Source organism: Drosophila navojoa, chromosome 4 (genome assembly GCF_054131105.1).
Source record: "Drosophila navojoa isolate 15081-1374.11 chromosome 4, UAZ_NAV_1.0, whole genome shotgun sequence".
Taxonomy (NCBI): Eukaryota; Metazoa; Arthropoda; class Insecta; order Diptera; family Drosophilidae; genus Drosophila; species Drosophila navojoa.
Window position 1 is genome coordinate 19,728,482 of NC_142892.1, and position 21,276 is coordinate 19,749,757.

The 21,276-nt window shown below is 43.1% G+C and overlaps 4 protein-coding genes across 6 annotated transcripts; 1 reads left to right on the top strand and 3 right to left on the bottom strand.

Annotated features, from left to right (window-relative positions):
* Position 1: 1 nt before the first annotated feature.
* On the bottom strand, positions 2–8,141 carry Papss (3'-phosphoadenosine 5'-phosphosulfate synthase). 3 transcript variants are annotated; one of them, XM_018101216.3, is made up of 4 exons: positions 7,749–8,141; positions 2,370–2,484; positions 677–2,202; positions 2–606 (listed from the first exon to the last, which is right to left on the bottom strand). In XM_018101216.3, the coding sequence occupies exons 1-4, from the start codon at positions 7,788–7,790 to the stop codon at positions 400–402; spliced, it is 1,890 nt and encodes a 629-aa protein (XP_017956705.1). In that variant the 5' UTR covers positions 7,791–8,141; the 3' UTR covers positions 2–399. The 3 variants fall into 3 exon arrangements, with proteins under 3 accessions (XP_017956705.1, XP_089116726.1, XP_017956704.1); XM_089260600.1 differs by lacking the exon at positions 7,749–8,141 and adding an exon at positions 4,557–4,867; XM_018101215.3 differs by lacking the exon at positions 7,749–8,141 and adding an exon at positions 3,393–3,750.
* A 98-nt stretch (positions 8,142–8,239) lies between these two features.
* kto (mediator complex subunit kohtalo) lies at positions 8,240–16,636 on the bottom strand. Its single transcript, XM_018101209.3, has 8 exons — positions 15,889–16,636; positions 13,062–15,837; positions 11,260–13,000; positions 10,811–11,200; positions 10,440–10,754; positions 10,086–10,382; positions 9,712–10,018; positions 8,240–9,652 (listed from the first exon to the last, which is right to left on the bottom strand). The coding sequence occupies exons 1-8, from the start codon at positions 16,499–16,501 to the stop codon at positions 8,328–8,330; spliced, it is 7,764 nt and encodes a 2,587-aa protein (XP_017956698.1). The 5' UTR covers positions 16,502–16,636; the 3' UTR covers positions 8,240–8,327.
* A 231-nt stretch (positions 16,637–16,867) lies between these two features.
* On the bottom strand, positions 16,868–18,632 carry LOC108651483 (uncharacterized). Its single transcript, XM_018101221.3, has 3 exons — positions 17,993–18,632; positions 17,242–17,927; positions 16,868–17,176 (listed from the first exon to the last, which is right to left on the bottom strand). Exons 1-3 carry the CDS (start codon positions 18,483–18,485, stop codon positions 17,069–17,071), a joined length of 1,287 nt encoding a protein of 428 aa, XP_017956710.1. The 5' UTR covers positions 18,486–18,632; the 3' UTR covers positions 16,868–17,068.
* Positions 18,633–18,713: 81 nt separating this feature from the next.
* trc (Serine/threonine-protein kinase tricornered) lies at positions 18,714–21,243 on the top strand. The gene is made up of 5 exons (XM_018101220.3): positions 18,714–19,397; positions 19,912–20,121; positions 20,188–20,294; positions 20,361–20,845; positions 20,917–21,243. Exons 1-5 carry the CDS (start codon positions 18,918–18,920, stop codon positions 21,009–21,011), a joined length of 1,377 nt encoding a protein of 458 aa, XP_017956709.1. The 5' UTR covers positions 18,714–18,917; the 3' UTR covers positions 21,012–21,243.
* The last annotated feature ends 33 nt before the right edge of the window (positions 21,244–21,276 follow it).

Genomic DNA, 21,276 nt, shown 5'->3' on the forward strand with positions numbered 1-21,276 from the left:
GTTGTGATAAAAATTTTGATAGTCATTTATTAAATGCATAGATTTGGAAAATGCATTTTAATTTGTTGAAATCAGTTCTTAAATTAAAACATAGAATTGGAAAACTTAAGCGTAAATACAATTAATTGTAAGATTACAATAATGGAGCAGAGCAAATCACACACACTCCCAAGAGCACTCGCAAAACACATGCACACACAGAAAGACAGAGATTGGGACTGATAAGTTGACTCCAGACAGGTATTAGGATATGCGTCTCAGATACATACATTGAACAACAAACGTAATATATATAATAATAAAAATATGCAAATAGTGGAAACATATAGGACATGAAAAGAAAATTGCACTAATTGTTGTGCGGGACGGCCCTCAAGATTGTTTTTGATGGGCTCCGGGTTACGCCTGCGGAACATTCTGGTAGTAGGTAGCGAGTATTTTCCAAGCCTGCGGCTCCATGAACCCATCGGGCGGATTGGCTCCGGTTTTGGCCAGTGTGCGCATTTTGGTGCCAGAAATAAACTCGAATTGTTCCTTGCGTTCTGGTTCAAAGAACGCCATTCGGCTGGCGGACTTGTCATAGGCAGCCACCCGAAAAGGTAAGATCTGAAAGGAAGAGAGTATTGTACTTAATTAGTTTACGATTCATTGCAGTTGAGATTTGTATTATACTCACCTCCATGCTGTCTAATCCTTGAGCCATTTTGAGCACACGTGCGCCGTGCGTTGCATCGTAGAGATTGCCATCGGGATAAGCATCTTTGTCGGGATGCGGCATGCCTGCCGGATCGCGTCCCACTATATAGAAGTTGGCCCCCGCATTCATGCGCGCCTTTGCATGCCATTGCACCTCAGTGGGCCCGGCGTACATCATGGGCGATGGGAATATGGCCAGCACGGTGTCCTCGCGCCGTAAGACTCCCGAATCGAGCACCGCTTGATGCTGCGCCATGCGCACCTGCAAAGGCACGTCATCGTCCTTGGTCCAGCCGCCAAGTGGATGCAGCAGCAGCACAGGCTGCTTAAATCCACGCTCCAGCAGCTGCCGCTTGGTGTCCTGCATAAGCAGCGCGTGTCCATTGTGGATGGGATTACGCAGTTGGAAGGCAAAGATAGCATCCGCATTCATCTCCTTGAAGCGGGAGCGTAGCTCATTGGGCGTCAGCCTATACTGATCGAGACCATCTTTCCAGCGTATGCGCTCGATGACCGACAGCTCGCCTCCGACCAAATACTCGCCAGACTCGTACACCTGTTTGCTGTACGGATGATTGGGATTGCTGGTGCCAAACTGACGACACAGACGTTCCTCTTTCCGCTGGAAATAAAACTCAGGGCGACGAAGTATGGCCACCGCTTGACCTTTGTGGTGCAGCGTTATGGCTGCCTCTCCTTCCAGGCGTTGCTTATCTGCTTCACTGGCGCTGAGAACGATGGGCACCGAGTGGTTCTCGCGGTAGGAAACATCTAAGCCACTCTGCAGCGTATTGAAATGCAGCGTCTGCAGATATTCGTCCTCTCGCATAAAGCCACGCAATGGATAAGCCCAGCCTTCAGAGAGTACCTGCACCCATTGGAGCTCAACGGTGCTAATAGATAGCGCCGGCAGGGACTTAGCCTCTTGCCTCAGCTCCTCCACTTCGCTAGCCTCGCTGGGATACAGCTCGGGCAGCAGATCCACATCCCGTAGAGAGCGTGGTATGATGCCCTCATGCTCCAGAAGCGCAACGAGCTGCTGCGTAGATTCGCGCACCGTGCAGTCGTGCGTACTGACCACCAGTTCCGGGTGCTGGGGTCGCTCATACTCCTGCGTGATGCCCGTGAAACCTTTGATGACACCCTCGCGTGCCTTCTTGTACAACCCCTTGACATCGCGCGTTTCGCACACTGACAACGGCGTGTCCACAAAGATCTCGAAGAACTTTAGTCCCGCATCCTTGTGTATCTTGCGGGCCATCTCGCGATCGTCCGCAAAAGGCGAGACAAAACTGCAGATGGCTACGACGCCACTGTCAGCAAACAACTTAGCCACCTCGCCCACCCGCCGTATGTTCTCCTCCCGATCGGCCGGCGTAAAGCCCAGATTCTTATTCAAGCCGGTGCGTATATTATCGCCATCCAAGCCATAGGCGGGAATGCCTCGCGAGACCAGATACGCTTCCAGCTCAAAGGCGATCGAAGTTTTGCCAGCGCCACTAAGACCTACAACAAAATTATGGCATATACGTATAAGTTAAGATTGGCTATAAATAAAGCTAGAAATGATGGTAATAAACTATTGGCATTCAAAATTAATAAGATCTGTTGACTGAGATACATATAATATAATAATTATATAATTAATTATTCCAATATTCTTAGCTATATACCTGTTAGCCAGACGGTGCAGCCCCTAAAGCCGCGGCACAGCCCCAGGTTCCTGCCCCGCGTCTCCCGGGTGACATGGTGCTTCTGTTCCGTCACATTCGTTGCGACCTGGAGGCACTGCAAAAGACAACAAAATCAAATTGTTATGCCAATACAATGGAATTCTGCGTTGCTGCGGGCATTTGGAGAAATTAACATAAATTAATATTCATGCCCGACATCGGCTAGAGGTTTGAGACTCTTATTTTGACCCTAAGGCGCTATTTGTGCCGTTCGATTCGCTGAATCTGCACAGTTTGTTGACCCTCTTGGACGGGCTCACTCGCCAGCTCGCCAACTCGTGTGTGAAAAATCGCAAATGCTGTTACACAGAGGGAATATGAGATAATGATACGATATATATAAACATATACACATATGTGTATATTTATATATACATATGTATGTGCATATTCAATAGATAGATGACAGCAAATCATTACAAAGGCATTCAATGAACGATCAGTCCATGGAGCTTATACCAATACACCTTTCCCTTAAGACAAATAATAAGTGGCTCATTACGAAAAAAGAGAAAATCTTTTCAAGATTCTATTGGACTTTAGAAAAATATATATATTTTTTAATTAACATTGCTTAAAGAGCATATTAAAATATAAATTGATGTACTTATATTTTAATACATTCCACATATTAATCACCTTACTGCTATTAAACATTGCTTAATTGGTATGCATTAAATATTGCCACATATTTATCACTTTTCTTCCATTCAAATAGTCAGTCAAACACCGTCTAACTACGCCTTCTACAGGGTAGGCAAGAGCCGTCCTTCATCTCAGCACTCAGTTCTATAATAGTTAGATTTTGTTGGCAATTAAATTTAGGTCAAGGCACACTTAACGTCAACTTGATTCTTAAACACATTTTATATTTTTTTGCAAGGCACTTCAGTTCTTTTTATGAAACAGCTTAGAGTGCGCAAGCGCAGATCTCTTAAATCGTCTTGACAGCTTGAGGCATACCCTTCTTTTGATATGAGGGAAAAATCCAATGGGCGGATTGGGCATGATTTAGCTTTCTCTGCTTGATGCTAAATGAAATTTGTTATATTTGATGCACTTGAGCACTGGCCGAAGAAATGAAATAGATAGATGCGTGTATATATATAAGATGGTATTTTATCGAGCGGAAATTGATCTCAGTTAAATATTCACGCAACGAGCGCTGAAAGCGAACTGAAAGTTTTAATAAAATATTTACCGTGTTATATGTCGACCCGACCCGAACTAAGTCACCGAGAGCTATTGAGAGAGAAAGAGCGTCAAGCCGAGTGCTTCACGCTCGTCTGACTTTCGGCTCGGTTCCATCTGGTTTTAAGATCGGTTTTCTATCTGCCAAGCCAAGCCGTCTTCGTTCATGTATTTTTGTTTTTCGTTTGTTGTGTTTACTTTATTATGAAAGAATGTTTAACAATTTGTTTAACCATTTTTCTTCTTCTCTTCTTCTTTATTATTTTTCTGTTGAATTATTCCGGCATTATTAAATAGTTAAAAATACAATTATATTTTTTATTTTTAAATACAAGTTTTTCTTTTAACAAAGATTCTCAGAGCAAGTCAAGCATAAAATAGTGCATTAAAGAAAAAAAAAAAAAAAGTACAAAAATAGTGAATAAATATTAGAAAACGTCAATAAAATATTTACTTGACGAATATTGGTTGAACAGTTTAATAAATACAAATTGATTAGATTTTTTTATGCTTAGGCAATAAAATACAAATTCCTAAGTTTGCCTAACAAATTTCTCCCCATATAAATTATATTGGCAAACCAAATTGTGTATAATGCAAAATTAAAAAATAAACATTAAATAAAACAGCCTAACTAGAAGATACCTCGTAAATTGACTTGTATTGAATGAATATGTATTTCATATTATTTCTACTTTATATAATATTAATATTAGAGTATTTCGAATTTGTATATAAATATCTGCTAGCTTACAGAAATCAAACCAAATAACAAAACTGTAAACATTCCACGTACTTTAGCCAACTATTTTAAGAGGTCGAGAGTTAAAAAACTAATCAATGCCAAGACCTTTGCCACTTGACTTCGGCACGATTTAGAAATTGTTTACATATTTATATAAACAAACCAAAAGAAACAACAACAAAAAAACTTACCAACTCACTGCACTTTTCATGATTTAATAAACAATTGCTATTGTTATTATTATTGTTGTTGATATTTTTGTGTTCACTTTTGAGCAAATTGGCGCGTTTTGTAAACATTTTCCGTAGAGTCTTAACCAAATAGCACACAAAAAGAAAGCAGACACTAAACAGGCAACGAGACTCTGATAATTAAACAGGTGAGAGTTTTCGAGCTGACTTTTTTCCTCAACGCAAAAAATGAGAAAAAATATATGAAATATAAAAAAAAAGCCAAAACCCGCTGAACTTTCTCGACGAAGCTCAAAACTGCAACTGATATTTCTCTGTTGTGGCGTGGATTAAATGCAGCCAAAAGTGGGAAAACGTAACTGAACACTGGTAAACATATATACATTATGTACATATATGTATACATATAGCTTGCTGGCCAACTATTGGCACGAAAAGGAATTCGCTAAAACACAAATCGAATGTCTCCCGACGGCAATTCGTACCAGGAGAAATTACTGATTTGATAAGAAATGAGACTTTTATATATATTTGTTATTTTGTAATATTTTGTTAATTTTCGTTTGTATTCACTTATATATAACATGAAAATAAAATATGAATATTCTCAAATAAAATATTTAACAATCTTTATATTATAAATATAAAATCTTCAAGATATATAAAAATAAAAAAATGTATAAAAGCTCCTATAAATATTTTAATATTGATTTTTTTTTTTTTTATCTATAACTATTTGTCTAGTGAAATGTTTAAGTTATGCAAATACCAAAACTCAAGCGCCAAGCTAAATGAAGTCTAACGTAACCACTGATATATTCATCTTAGATTTATAGTTTTGAACTACGTAATAGTAATTACAAACACAAAATACAAACACCATTAGCATTCGTGCCTAACTGAAGATTGCATGAGTTGCACAAATGTCTCAAGTTCACGTTTAATTTAATTAAAGTTTACATGACAGCAACTTTGTAATTGCATTTACTTCGACTTCGTTAGGTAAGCCACGCAGCAAAATAAAAACCGGAAAAAAAAAAACAAACAAATGATGTAAAAGCATATAAACTGAAAGTATAAATCCTTTAAGACTAGTAAATGCTCTGGAATAACCAGAATGCCATTTGCGATGAGTTGATAAATACCGTGGAATCAAGTAAGATTAGAAAATGATCAACCATCAATCAAAGTGATGGATAGATCTGAATAGTATTTTTTACTGGATTTATTATTAATTTATATGCATTTATTATATGAAGAAATTATACTACTAATTTTTTTGTTTGTTTGTTGTATCTTTTGGCTACATACATATATTTACCTTAAAGATGTTCATTTATCGTTGTTAATTGAAGTTCAAATAAAAATATGAATTAGCACTTTAACAATACAATATGAACTAACAAGCCAATAATAATTGCTTAACATGTATGTATATGTATATAGAAATATATTTGATTAAGTTAAGAACATGATTCAATTGTTCACATTGAAAATATGACCCAAATAAAAATAAATACAAAACAATTGTTACATATACAAAAACATCAACAACAAAATCAGTAAGATTTGCCGGCTAGCTTACTACAGTGGTCATTCAACCTAAAGCTGACCAAATTTTCTCAAAAAAAAAAAAAAAAAAAAAAAAAAAAAAAAAAAAAAAAAAACAACGGCAGTGTGAGAGAGATATAGAGTGAGAGAGAAGGAACCGGAGAGCTATTTCAAGTTGTTAACAATTTGTTTGGTTGGCCCACAACATATTTACTTTGGCCACAAAAAAAAATACACTTTCTTTTCAATTTCAAGTAGTTAAAACAAATGTGTTTGTCTGTGTGTCATAAAAAAACAAGTGTACAAGCACTAAAAAACGAGTTGATTGCATATTGCATAAGTTTTAACATTGCGTTTACCTTATCTTTGGGGCAATAAACTGTTTGCAAACGGATGACAGACTGACGAACGCCTCGTCTACATACATATAATGTTTTTCCAAAATATGAATATATATAAATTAAATTTGTATCACCCTATTTTGTTGAGATAAAACATACAATTGATTACATTACATTCCATTTCATGGAATATAGTTAAGATAAGCATATCCTCTAGCATAAAACACAAGTTTAAACTTTAGTATCTTTCTGTACCACCGAAAATTAGACTATTTGCGCCCTTTCCTGCAATTATTTGAACTAATTATTTTTAAAACAGTAATGATTATTAATAGATTATATATACAAATATAAGAATACTGACATTTTCCACATATTTATTTACTAACTGAATAAATTAAATTACGTTTTAACAGACTACAAAAATTTACTGTATATGTTCATGGTATATATAATTTATTAATAATTTAATACATTAATAACTTATTGTTATTGTATGAAAAATATCTTCAAATATGCCAAAATAAATAATTTAGCAGCTCATAATAAATAGTACATATACAAATAATTAATAATAAATTTGGCAGCTATTTTTTCAATTGAAATTATATGTTTAATCAGCATGTTTATAAATGAAGCACGTGGCTCTTCAAGTATCCATATGGAATTTATTTATTTATTGTTTTTCAAGCTAACATTCTGTTTCCACCCAAATTCTACCTTTGCTTAAGGCACCTTTATTTTTTTTCATTTTTTTGTTTTTGCAAAGTCAACAAGTTGTTGGCGTCGGTAAAACATTTATTTAAATTGAGCGCATGCTATACCGTTTCTTGACACATTATAAGCTTTGATTAAGCGGCTGATAAGCTCTTTCTCATGGTTTTTTTCTAAGTGCGTGTCTTTCCGGTTTTTTTTTTTTTTTTTGTAATTAATTTCTTATCTATTTGGGCCATATTATTATATATGTGGCTACTTGTGTTGCTGTTAGATACCAAAGGGTAAATAAAGCTGACCCTCTCCATTGAAATAATTTTTTTATACAGAATACGTATTACGTGTGTTTTTTGACAGAGGAAACAATTATGCGGTACATATTTGATGACGCTCGGTTTAGGCCAACTTTGCGAGGTACATAACAGAATATAGGACAATACATTAAAACCCCCTGTCCAATGCGGCAGCTATTCAAATATAACTTTAGCCCATTTTTGAGGGGTTCCGTGACCACCATTATGTATTTCCCTGGCCCATTTGTTCAAATATGCAGGTAGCTGACAAAAAATGAGGTGCAAACACTTACCGTCTTTTGACGCTTTTTGCTCTGTTCAGGTGCTTCATTCATTGCTTTCGCTGGCAGTTAATAATAAACAAAACGTCCACCTGCTTCGCAAATGCAAACAATACTGATGTGGCCAGTGTAATATAGAAGCGATTGATTGTATTTCTCGTATACTAAACGTACAAATACGTTGATCAATGAATGAAATGCTTTCGGGTTTCCGTATTATAACTGGGTCTACTGAATGAATATAACGGCAAATTACTTGCCGTATGCTGCCATATTCTTAGGAACTGATTGTATTGCACTATTTCACTTTGAGCTTAGATCTACATTTAATTAATCTACAACAAATCTGATATTAATTTTCCGATTTGTTAAGCACACTCACGCACCCACATATACTATCACACAAAGCCCCGAACAGCTGTTCGAAGTTACCTTATTATCGATAGTCGCGCTTATCGTTGGTCGCAGTAAGTGGACAGCGCTGCGCGCGGAAAATCGAAACGTTTAAAAATAAAATAATTATTTATTGCATTTCGCATTGATAAATATTCATACACAAGTGAATAACTTACAAAACTAGACTTATCTATACTAATAGGGCGGCGGCTGATGGGGGTACTGCTGCTGCTGTCCCATCATGTTCGGTTGATTGGTCATCTGTCGCTGGAGCTGAGCAACTAAATTGGGAGTTTGCTGCTGATTCATGCTCTGCTGTTGCTGGACCATTCCACCACCACCGCCACCACCCGCACCACCACCTGCTTGTGGTCCGCCGCCCATGCCGCCACCAGCCATGCCCTGCATTTGCATCATTTGTTGGTGACGAAGTTGCTGCTGCTGGAATTGTTGCTGTGCCGGCAATACGCCCGGCTTGCCACCACCGGTTGGCTGCTGGCGTCCATAGGGAGGCACCTGTCCAACCCCGACGCCCACACCACCTGGTCCAGGTCCCATCATGTTGGACATGGTCACATTGGGCGCTTGGTTCATATATTGACCACGATTGCCGGCCATCATACCACCAGGCACTCCGCGCTGTTGCTGCTGTTGTTGTTGCTGCTGCTGCGCAGCTACAGCTGCTGCCATAAAGTCTGGATTGTTACGTTGTGCTTGTTGCATTTGAGGATTGAAATTGTTCATAAGGCCAGCTTGCTGTTGCTGTTGATTCGGCGTCATGCCCACGCCGACACCGCCTGCGCCGCCGCTTTGCTGCTGCATGCCTTGTTGCTGTTGCTGCTGCTGATACTGATTTTGGAAATTTTGGAACTGTACCTGCTGCTGCTGCTGGATCATGCCTTGCTGTGGCATGCCGCCCATGCCCATATTGGGATTGTTGCCTCCAGCACCAACACCAACGCCCACGCCAACACCAACGCCGCCATTACCACCTGCTCCGCCGCCTTGCATCATCGGATTGGCATTTGGATTCACCATGCCCACCATGCCTTGGGCCATTTGCTGTTGTTGCATCATTGGATTCTGCGGCATGCCTTGGCCAACCATATTCATGCCACCCATTTGATTTGGAGCCATGGCGCGCATATTGCCACGCATGAATTGCTGTTGCTGCTGTTGTTGTTGCTGCTGCTGCAGCTGCTGTTGATTGGGATTCATTTGCTGCTGTTGCTGTACGTTTGGCTGTTGTTGTTGCATGGCATTAAACGCGGCCGCTGCCTGCGGATTCTGTTGCGCATTCATTTGTTGCTGCTGTTGCTGTTGCCGCATCTGTTGGGCATTCATTTGCTGCTGCTGCGGTCCTTGCTGCTGCTGCTGTTGTGGCTGCTGCTGCATGGGGTTAAATCCACCTGGTGGCTGCTGTTGTTGCTGCTGGAATGAGCTCGGCTGTCGCTGTCGCAGCATTTGCGACAATGCTTGCTTCGAATTGGTATTCAGCGGCGGTCGCTCAATTCGATTCACTACAAGTACAACAAATTGTTATCTATATACATCTGAATGGAATTCCAGAGCAACTTACTTTGCATGTTCTGCTGATGTTGATACTGATTGTGATACTGCTGCGGTTGTTGCTGAGGCTGCTGGGGCGCATTGTGCCATTGCTGTTGTTGTTGCTGTTGGCCAGTCATGCCCTGCGGTCCACCGGGTCCTGGTCCCTGCATAAAGTTCATCTGTGTATTCGGCTGCCCATTGCCACCCACGTTCAGCTGCTGCTGCATTTGATTTGGACCCATTTGTTGCATCTGTTGTTGTTGCTGCTGCTGTTGCTGCATTAGTGCATTCTGTTGCTGCATCATGGCATTGGGTCCAAACTGTTGCATGTTCATCTAGTTGGGGAATCCGAATCAATTTGTTGCCAAGTTTCAGTTTTCAGTTACATTTAACGACACGAACCTGCATATTCATGGGCATCTGCCCCATCTGGTTGGGCTGCATCTGCTGTTGCATGTGCTGCTGTTGTTGCATTTGTTGTTGTTGCTGCTGTTGCTGCACATTGGGCGGCTGTTGAGGTTGTGGCGCCAGCTGTGGCTGCTGCTGTTGCGTATTCACCACTGGCGGCGTCTTAGAAACCTTTGGCTTGCGTTTGCGCGTCGTGGTGCCTTTGCCACGACCACGCCCTGTTCCACCAACCACAGCGCTGGGTGACTGATCCACCGACGAGGGCGTATCGGCCTTCATCATTTCATCCTTCTGCAAAAGTATGTTCAGTTAATAACTTGTCAGAGTGCAAATCACTGTACAACTTACGATGCATATCTTCTCTGGCACCGGCTCAATATCCTCCGGTGGCAGCGGCAAGGGCTCATAATAATAACTACTGGGCTTGACCAGACTGTGTGTGTGGTATTTGAGATTGCGATGCGCCTCCTCGTAGGTAAGCGGCTTACGCTCAAGCTTGACGGCACCGAACCATACCCATGAGAGTGGTGCTGGATTCTTGTGACCCTCCAGAATGTCCCAGACGCTGATGCGCTGCTTGTCCGAGATGCGCAGCTGCTTTTTGTCCATGTCGCAAATCTTGTTGCCCTTGGTGTCCATGCCCGCATGCTCGCAGGCTATGACCTGAATGAAGACAGCTTTTAAGTATTTTTTATGGTTAATTTTGATTGACAACAAACCTCTGTGGGCTGCTTATAGAGAGGTAGAAGTTGTCGTATGACGCGTATCGAGGCGTTATTTTTCTCGCCAATTTCTTTCTTGAGTTTCTTCATTAAATTTAGATACAACTTCTTATTCTCATCACGCTCCGATTGGCTGTCGGAGACAAGCGTCGAGTGCACTAAAGTGGCCAGCATGTCAACCACAGTGGTAAAGAGCTCTCGATTGCAGCTTAGATCTACGACACCCTGACAAACCAGTTGGGCAAGCAGTATGGCCCAGTCCATGGTGGGAGTGCTGTTCTTTTGTATGGCATCGAACATGCCACCCACCAACGAAAAGCGCAGCTGAAGTGCATCAAGAATCTCCTCACGTGCTTGCGGCTCATCGATGCCGCCAATGGTGTCCAGCTATGAGATAGAATTAGATATAAGCAATTTAAATGTTAAGGTTGACAACACGCATTTACCTCAGAAAAGGATTGCAGGCACTGGGAGAGCTGCGAGTAGAGTGATACAAGTAGATTCTCTTTGTACTCATCCTGGCCCTTCAGGCAAGTGAGTATTAGGCCCAGGAAAGGCTGATAGTTGAGCGGCATCTTCTTGTTGCGTGCCGCCATACTGCCGCTAGCGCCGTAGCTATTGCTACTGTGACAGCTGTTGCTCTTCTCGCGCTCGTCGCCGCTGCCAGAGCTGTTGCAATCCGATTTGGAGACCTTAGAGAAATAGTTCATGCTTTCGAGCACTTGCCCAGCTACGCGCAAGATGCGCCCCTGCACAGCTGGCGTTAGCTTGGCAATGAGCGGTGCTACCAGCCAAGTGGACGGCTTGGGCTTATGTATGGGTTTCTGGGCGCCTGGCAGCGTCACCTCTTCCATGTGGAACACATCAATTGCTGCTCGTGCTACCGTATCTAGCCAAACGTTAAGCTCGGTATTGTTGCTGACCGATGTGTTGTTGCTCATCGATTGCCTGTACATAAGCTGCAAGTCCAGCCAGGAAATGCGCAGAGTCCACTGATCTAAATTCTCCAATATGCGCACTATCATCAAGCGCTGATCCAGCTCTGATATAATATTGAATTCCGCCTCCGGATAGCAGATCATGTGCAGCACCCGCTGCGCCTGCTTGGCGGTCAGCATCTCATCGATAATCATGTCGCACAGCTGCTCGGCATTCTTCAAGCAGCGCTCGAGCACATGCTCCTGCGCACAGATCTGCTTGAGAACCGCCTGCGCAAACTCTAGAAGTGAGATTTGCTCGTTGCCCGCCAGGCTGCTGCCAGTCGGCTGCTGTAGGGACTCCTGTTCACTTCCCAGGCTGCCTAGTTGCAGATCGCTTGTTCCCAGTATCTGGCTGAGGTCTGCCGGTCGTTGTTCGTTACTCTTGGGTGTGCTACCAGGATGCACGGGTGTATTGAAACCGCTGCGTTTACCGCTGCCGAAGGCACTGCCGCTCCCAGAGGAACCCAAGCCGCTGGACCCGAGCGGCGTCTTCAGCGCCGCGTTATCCACCACAATGAGTATGGCCTTGAGCACAGCTAAAACTGCCGCAATCGGTATGGTTTTGTGTGCGCCCACAAGCAGATGACGATCACAGCTTAGACGAATGCTAAAATCATTTCCAACTGCATGCAGCGGATTGGGGGATGTGCTGACCGAGTACATGCCCGGCTGTGGGATTTCCAGTGTCTTGAACAGCTTCAATACTAGATGACAGGTGAGCCGTGCGCCTGCTTCTGCATCCACGCTTAGTTCTCCGCCACTAGCGCCGCTAACTGAACGCGCCAGAGTGGGCAACGCAAACTTACTAACGAAATCCGCAAGGGAAAAGCAATGGCGAGCCACCAGAATGCATACGAAGACGGCCAGAGCATTGTGCGTCTTGCTTTGGCCAATATCCACTTGAGCCCCCAGATGGGGATATCTTGGACTCTTGCTGCCGCTGCACAAGCTCTGCAAGGCCGCGATCCACTCCTCGGAAAGAACATTGCAGCTGGCGGTTAGCTCGGCGCAAGCGAGCGCTACATCATTTAAACGCTCGTTATCCGTTTCCCGGCAGACGGCGATGACGGCATTGGACACAAAGCTATAAACGTTGGCAGGGGATTCATGCAACTGACGCAGCCAGTGAGACTCCAATTTGCCACCACGTCGCGGCGCCACAAACAGCTCCTGTAGCAGCTGCGGATTGTAACCTTGTGGAGCCATGCTGTAAAATTTTAGGAAATGATTATTCTTGTCATACGAGCAATTATCTTAGAGTAACTTACCTCAGCTGTTCGGGTGTATTGAAAATATCCTTGAAGCGCTTGATGCAGTTCAACTGTTGATAATATTCGGCTGCCTGTTCCTTGCCCTGCAACAGTATGCAGGACTCGTGCAGATCGCTTAGATAGGCAAGTATACAGCGTTCCGCGGAGCTGCATTCGCTGGGATTGCTCACATGACGTATGGTGCGACAAAGGCCCTCAAAGACGGATACCGTCTGCTCGGGCGAGAGCAACAGGCAACTGTGATAGCGTCGCAGTATGCTGACAATGTAGAGGGCCAGCGAGGTGGTATAGCTACGCACCATATTTGACTTCTTCTGCTGCAACTGATGCTCCACCTCGGGTAGTTCTTTAAGCAAATTATCGCACAGCTCGAGCAGACTGTAAATGTTAAGCGCAAGCTCCATCAGATCGAACAGAAATGCAACGTGCTCCTGCACTGGCAAATAATTATTGTTGCCCAGGGCAAAGCCATTCAGTTGCTCCAGAACATTGGCCGCACACTGCGCGGTCACCACATGCTGATCAAAGTAGGCCATTTGCTGACACTTGGCTGTAGTGGCCTCAAAGTTAAACTCATTGCGTGAGTGCTTCTTTACCTTGCCGCCCTCGGCTACATCGATGCTGAATTTCTTTGTGAAGAGTTTGCCAATCTCCTTGGACATTTTCTTAACAGCGTGCTTCTTTTCGTCGCGCTCCTTGCCAACGCCATATAGCAATATATAGCGCTGATTGCTTTCGCTGCTGTAACTGGACATGCTGGGATCGTCCTGCGGTATGGGAAAGTGCTTGGTGTACACGTAGTGTCTGGATATGCTGACGCCAGTGGCGGGAGTATCAACGCCACCCTCTCCGTCGCCAGGTGGTCCAATTTTTGGACTATCGGGAGCCTCGTGCTGTTGTCCCTTTTCCTTAATATTTTGCACCAGCTTATCCAAATCATCATCCACATTGGAGTCATCGAACTCATTGTGCTTAAAGTCAATGCCTATGCTTGACCCGAAACCATCGTCATCGAAACCGTGAGTAGTTGCGCTACTATTAGGAGGAGGCGGCGCTGGCGGCGGGGGTGAACTTTTCGCTGTTGTCTTGTGAACAAGCATCGACTCCAAGAGAAGATCGCCACGCGAGATTAGCGTGTGCATGTACGCATTATGCGAGAAGACATCGTGACGTATGAGAGCACTGAACAGCTGTACTAAATTGGTGAACTCGGTGCGCTGCTGTGGAGTGCTATTATGTTCATCTAAGACGGGCGCATCGTGATCCAGAAAGTGCATTAGAACGTGCTGAAAGACGGGCAGACCGTCAATAATGCCCGCACCAGAGGCCAGCGAATCCTTATCTTCTTTATCGCCACATTGATCAGCTGGAGTACTCGTTACATCAATCTGACGCTTGTCCAGAAGAATTGCCACTACAATGGCTCGATGCTCTCCCCAACGCTGGCTGGATACTGCCCACTCGCAAAGAATACGCACCGTATCAGCATCCTGCTTTGGCTCGTATGGCGGACGCGGCTGCTGTTGCTGCTGTGGATCCTCCTCGGGGCGGCGTAGCTGTGTGCTTTGTGGTGGAAATATGTGTGCATAGAGCGTGTCAATTGAATTGCACTGATCCATGCGCTCAAAGCAGTGCGTGTCCAGGTGATCCAACGTTGCAAGCACAGTGGTATAATGATTCTTTCCAGCGCTCAGCCACTTGGAAGCGAACCAGCGTTGTTCTGCGTGCTGCGTGCGCAATACAATCTCCGCCTCGGCAGCACGTAGCTGTCGGCGCAGTTCGTGATTGGTGCGTGGACAACGAGAAGGCATTGGCAAAACTGAGGGAGCCAGTGGCAAATGATCAAGGGGACTCCCCACCAGGGATGAGGGCGCACGATGTGCCGCTATGCCGCTCCACACCAACGCAGTGGGACACTCGATAGTAATCACCTGCAGTATGGTGCTCAAATACAGAATGATGTCACGATGATGCGGGCAGTTCATATAGTCATGAAGTGCCTGCTCATACGGATCAATAGTTGGCTGTTGTTGCTGTTGCTGGTCATCGGCCCCATCTATCTCCATGGCCTGTGACTTGATGACCGCCTGTTGTTGTTGCTGCTGTTCAACAGCCACATTGAGTAGCTGAGCCAGCTTTTTGGCCACTAGATTTGCCATCTTACGGCACAGCCTCTCTGACTGGACAAAGTCGTGCATATACTGCAATGCAAAGCTCAGCACAAGTTTCTTTAGGTGCTCGTCGAAACTGGCCTGTGTGCGCATCTTGTCCAACAGATCCAATATCCAATTAAGAAACTCTTGGCGATCAAGCAACGACTCCTCGTACATATACTTGCTTAACTGGTGGCAATACTTCCAGTATTTTAGCGCATTGCGGCTATCCTCGAACTGACTGCCAATACCCGAGATACTCGAGCCGGGTGGCACGGCACCTGCATTTGCTCCAGCTGCGCTACCAGTAGCAGAGCTGCCCAACGTAGCCAACGCTGTACCTGGCGGCGCAGATGCTCCAGGCACAGCGCCGCCAGCTGCAGTGTTACCGGCGGCACTGGCCTGGCCATTAGCTGGACTGTGTATGGGAGGCAGTGGACTGGACATGCTAGGCACCGGTATAACGTTGGAAGTGCCACTGCTCACACTGCTGTTATTGCTGCTGCTGTTATTGTTGCTGCTGCTGCTGCTGTTCGCAGGACCATTGCTGTTACTGCTTACACTGCTAGTGGTAGATGAGCTGCTGCTGCCATTCGCTTGTATTCCATTCTTATCGTGCGCTAAAACGAAATCGGTTATTATACACTCTATACTAAATAATTCTTACTTACATTGCTGATAATATTCTTGCAGCTTTGGCAAGAGCTCTTTCATAAACTTGATCATATTGCTAGTCCATTCCGCTGCAGGATCATATATGCTGCGCTTTTTGTTTTTCGACTCAGTGAAACTTAGCGTGTATGCGGCGCTAAGTTTGATAAACCATGTAGCTCGTTGCATATTGACTTGGTTCTCGCATAGCGTTATAAAGATTTCCTCCTTTTTGTTAAAAGAGGGCGCACGTTTTGCCAGACTAAGCAGCGGCTTATTGCCAGCCAAGTCCTTGAACCACGCATCCACTGTACACTTGCGACGTGGCGACACCGGCCAAAAGTTATCCTTGCAATTAATTTGCTGCTTCTTTCGTACCGTGTCTTGTAGCGTCATCAACTCCTCTTTTTTGGCTAGCACTCCGCTAAAAAACGCGCTCACCTTGCTAGCATTTACATTCGAAGTATGCGCTGTGCCGAACTCGTCAGTAAGCTGTGGCGCCGTTGTAAAGCCATGTTTCACATGAGTGGGCGTCAATTCGTCCTCGCGTTGCTTGGCGTCTTGCGGGTAGATATCCGGCGGTCCCAGACGTGTGCGCTTTAGCGGTCGCTTCTCCTGCAACAACGAAAGCATCGTTGCAGCTCTTAAAATCTGATTTTACGCAATACTTTGCAAGTTTCTTCGCAATTTTCACTTTTCTCAGACACAACAAATAACACGAAAACAAATGTATGTATATCGTTATCGGACATTCGATTTTGATTGCAATTTAGGGTTTTACAACACTTGGAAATTAGGGATGAGCATATTATTTTCTTATCGATATCTAACATTATGATTGTTATAAAGTTTAAATTGTTTATTTATATATATATATATATATATATATATATATTAAAATTGTTTCCTTATATTAATCCTTATATATATGTATGTATATATCAATCCACTTTTTTTTTTGTGACAAAGTGTTTTGCAACAAAAATTTAAATAACACAGTTTATAATGATTTAAAAGGTGCTTAATTTATTTTAGAAATATGCGTTGTTACCGAGTAAAGCACTTAAAGTGTAATATAACAGAAATGAATAGATATATTAAATATTTTTATAAAAATCTAAATATATCATTTGGTATATTATTGGTTTTCTCTTATGCGAAGGCATAATGATGTGTATAAGCTTATCGGACTAGTCGAAATTACGCGACGAATTCTGGTTCGTCGCTGTAACAATGTTCATTGGAATGCATCCCTTGACTACATTCAAAGTATAAGATAAGCAATTTAGTGGCAAAATCGGTTGGTAGCTAAAATACAAACAAATCAAAATTAGTCAAAATCAGGAACGACACCGGTTAAGTCAGCTACTCACTCTCTCAATGATATCATGCCTAATATCTGTTGCTGCCGCATAAAGAACCAACGGCTGTTGCGTTCGTCGCTTAGCCAAGATGCTGAGCAAGTCCACAATGAAGCCATCTGTTATGCCCAGACAATAGCAGATGTTCAGGTATCGCAACTGTTCGTTATTGCGGATTAGATTCAAAAGCTCCGATTCGCCAATATCTCGGGCGCATTGCAATGAGAGGCACTCCAATTGAGTAAGATTCGCCATATGGGCCACGCAACGATCATTACGAGGCTTGCACACAAGCCATTTGAGTGTTTTTATTGAGCCAATGCGTTGCGCCTGCTCCTCGTCGATCCATTGCTTACGTTGCAAAATCAAAAATTCCAAATTAGTAGCGCACTTGGCTAATGTTTTCAACAAGCGAGTTTTCTGATTATCTGGACAATAAAGTTGAAGAAATTGTAAATTGGGGAACATGGACAAGGCTGTCAGATCTGCATCGCTATCCTGAAAGCTGAACTTAACTAGCTGTCGACAATTGATGGCCAGTTGCTTAAGCGAACTTGTAGTCAAAAATTTCTTGGCATTTCGCAGTTGGAGTGTGCGCAAATTTCCCATGGATTTGGTGATGGCAATGAAATCGGACGCGGTTACCTCGTCGTACATTTGAAGCTCCTTCAAATTGATGAAGTGACGTAACTCTTGCACTGTAATTTATGGAAGAATTAAACAATTTGAAGCCTTAATGAAACTAATATAAGTCAAAGCTTACATTCCCGGCGCTCAAAACATTCCAATCCAAGATATTGTATGTGGGGCAGCTTCAGCTTCATGCATTTAATTAGATCTATGCTGGTGCTTTTATAGTTACGTACGTAAACCTTCTTCAATGTTGTTAATTTCAACAAATACGGCTGTGCTCTGACCACCGTAACATTACGGAGCGTAATACTCTCTAAGCGGACGCAAAATTTTGACACCAAAGATAATATTTGCAGCGGATGATCGTCGTCACGATAGCAAGTTAACCTTTTGACATTGGCACCGCACATCCACAAAAAGGCACGCCAATTGTCTAAATTACGAAGCTTTATGTCGCTATCCACTATTTCCTCGAATCGTTGGCGGTGCAGGTAGGCGAATGCATCGCGAAATCTGCGACAGCAAAGTGCTAAACTGACTTGATCCTCTAAGTTATGCAGCAACTTGAATATCAACAGGAGGCATTGAAAATTAAGATCCGTAAAGTCGGTTGTGCGCGCCATTCTATTATTTTAAGCGCGTTAATTAAATGAAATAAAAACATAGTTTGCAACAAAAGGTAATTGACACTCAGCTGATTTCCAATTCTATCGCCATATCTATCGCTATCGCTTTTTTAAAAGGAGTGACTGCATTTGTATTATTTACAAAATACTGAATTTCTTATCAAAAATGAGCTCATGCCATTCGATTGAAAAGCATTCGATTAATTGCATGTATATCAACCCTAAGCACAATAAGAAAGAACGACGATAACGAAACACGAAAGAGAGGCAGCAATTTAATAAATTACAAAGGAAAAACGGCAATACAATACTACAAGCTGTGTGTCTGCTTTAAGCAAGTGCTTAATTCGCGCAAGGACACTAAATTCCACGACACGCATACAGAGACAAAACACACGCCAGCAACATCAGCACACACACACAGTTTAGATGATGAGCAGCAGAACGGACACGGATGGCTCCTCCATACGTTTCAGCGATCACACACTGGACAAAGCCACCAAGGCCAAGGTGACGCTGGAAAATTACTATAGCAATTTGGTGACACAATACGGCGAGCGAAAACAGCGCCTGGCCAAGCTAGAGGCGCAGTTGAAGGACGAAAGTCTAACAGAGTCACAGCGTCAGGAGAAACGCTTACAGCATGCGCAAAAAGAGACGGAATATTTGCGTCTTAAGCGATTGCGTCTCGGTGTCGAAGACTTCGAAGCATTGAAAGTCATCGGACGCGGTGCCTTTGGCGAGGTGCGTTTAGTGCAAAAAAAGGATACGGGACATGTGTACGCGATGAAGGTGTTGCGCAAAGCGGACATGCTCGAAAAGGAGCAGGTGGCACACGTACGCGCTGAGCGCGATGTTCTCGTCGAAGCAGATCACCAATGGGTGGTCAAGATGTACTACAGTTTTCAGGTAAGAGTGCAATCAGAACCAAATATCGCAAACGACGCACACGATTCGCAACATGCAGTTGAAAATCAATAAACCAATACAAGCGCAAACGCGCTTGCCAAATCATATGGTCTGCGCTTTGTTGTTGTTTGCTATCGCAGTTACTGTTGTTGTTGGTGTTGTTGTTTTGATTTGTTCTTGGTGAAAGTTTTCACGCAAATACAGACATGTGCACATGTAAGTGTGTGTGTATGCGCGCGTGTATGTGCATTTGTGTGTAAATAATCCATAATAATAAAGAAATCAACATTTTTTGTTCGCAGCTTCGTAACCATTTAGCGTTCTTAAAATACATTTATATAAAAACAGGTTACATTATAATTAAAAGTATGACATATGTAGAAGGAAAAGAATCAAAGATTTATGATTCATATTTTCGTCACTTTCACCTTTTAATATATTTTTTTTAATATTTATCTTGTAGTTTATTTTCAATTTAAATTAACCCGTTTGTTCTCTTTCAAATGCTTCGCAGGACCAGGTCAATTTATATTTGATAATGGAATTCTTGCCTGGGGGTGATATGATGACGCTCTTAATGAAGAAGGACACGCTATCCGAGGAGTGCACACAATTCTATATTAGTGAAACGGCGTTAGCGATCGATTCGATTCATAAGCTCGGTTTCATACACAGGGATATTAAGCCAGATAACTTGCTGCTGGATGCGCGAGGGCATCTAAAGGTAAAATCAGTATCAATGTCAATAGTAAGGCATACATGTTATTAACTCTAATATTTATTTGAATAGCTCTCAGATTTCGGATTGTGCACGGGCTTGAAGAAGTCACATCGCACGGACTTTTATCGTGATTTATCGCAGGCGAAACCATCCGATTTTATTGGCACCTGTGCCAGGTAAGTGAAATACTTTAGTCAGAATAGTAAATGGAATTTGTTGTAATCTGTATTGCACTTGTGCAGTCCTATGGATTCTAAACGGCGCGCAGAGTCCTGGAAACGAAATCGTCGTGCTCTAGCCTATAGCACAGTAGGAACGCCCGATTATATAGCACCCGAAGTATTCCTGCAAACCGGTTATGGCCCTGCGTGTGATTGGTGGTCCCTCGGCGTTATTATGTACGAAATGCTTATGGGATATCCGCCGTTCTGTTCGGACAACCCACAAGACACGTATCGCAAGGTGATGAATTGGCGCGAAACGTTAATATTTCCGCCCGAAATACCTATATCGGAGGAGGCCAAAGAGACGATCATCAATTTCTGCTGCGAGGCCGATCGACGCTTGGGTTCCCAGCGAGGATTGGAGGATCTAAAGTCGGTGCCGTTCTTTCGCGGCGTTGACTGGGAACATATTCGCGAGAGGCCAGCTGCAATACCCGTTGAAGTACGCTCCATTGACGATACGTCCAATTTTGATGAATTTCCTGATGTCTCACTGGAGATACGTAAGTGCAATCTATTTACGTGTAGGTTATAAATTATTAAACTGTTTCATATTCCTTTTTCTGTTGATTAGCTTCGGCACCTGTACCGCAGGGCGGTGAAATTGCCAAGGATTGGGTCTTCATTAATTACACGTATAAGCGCTTTGAGGTGCGAAATTTGGAATGAAGCTGCGCAGCTTGCCGGTAGCCACACTTTGCCACCATCATTACCACCACCACCACTCACAACACCACCACCAGCAACAGCTGTATCTGCAGGAGCAGCAGAAACCACAATTGCAACCGTAGTCTCTCTAACACCATCATCAAGAGCATTCTCAATCGCTATAAAACTTAATTTTCATTTTGAATGTCTTACCTACATGTGTATTTAAATACTATAGCTAACATTTGTGATTCCATAAAAAAAAAACAAAAAGAAACGAAAAAAC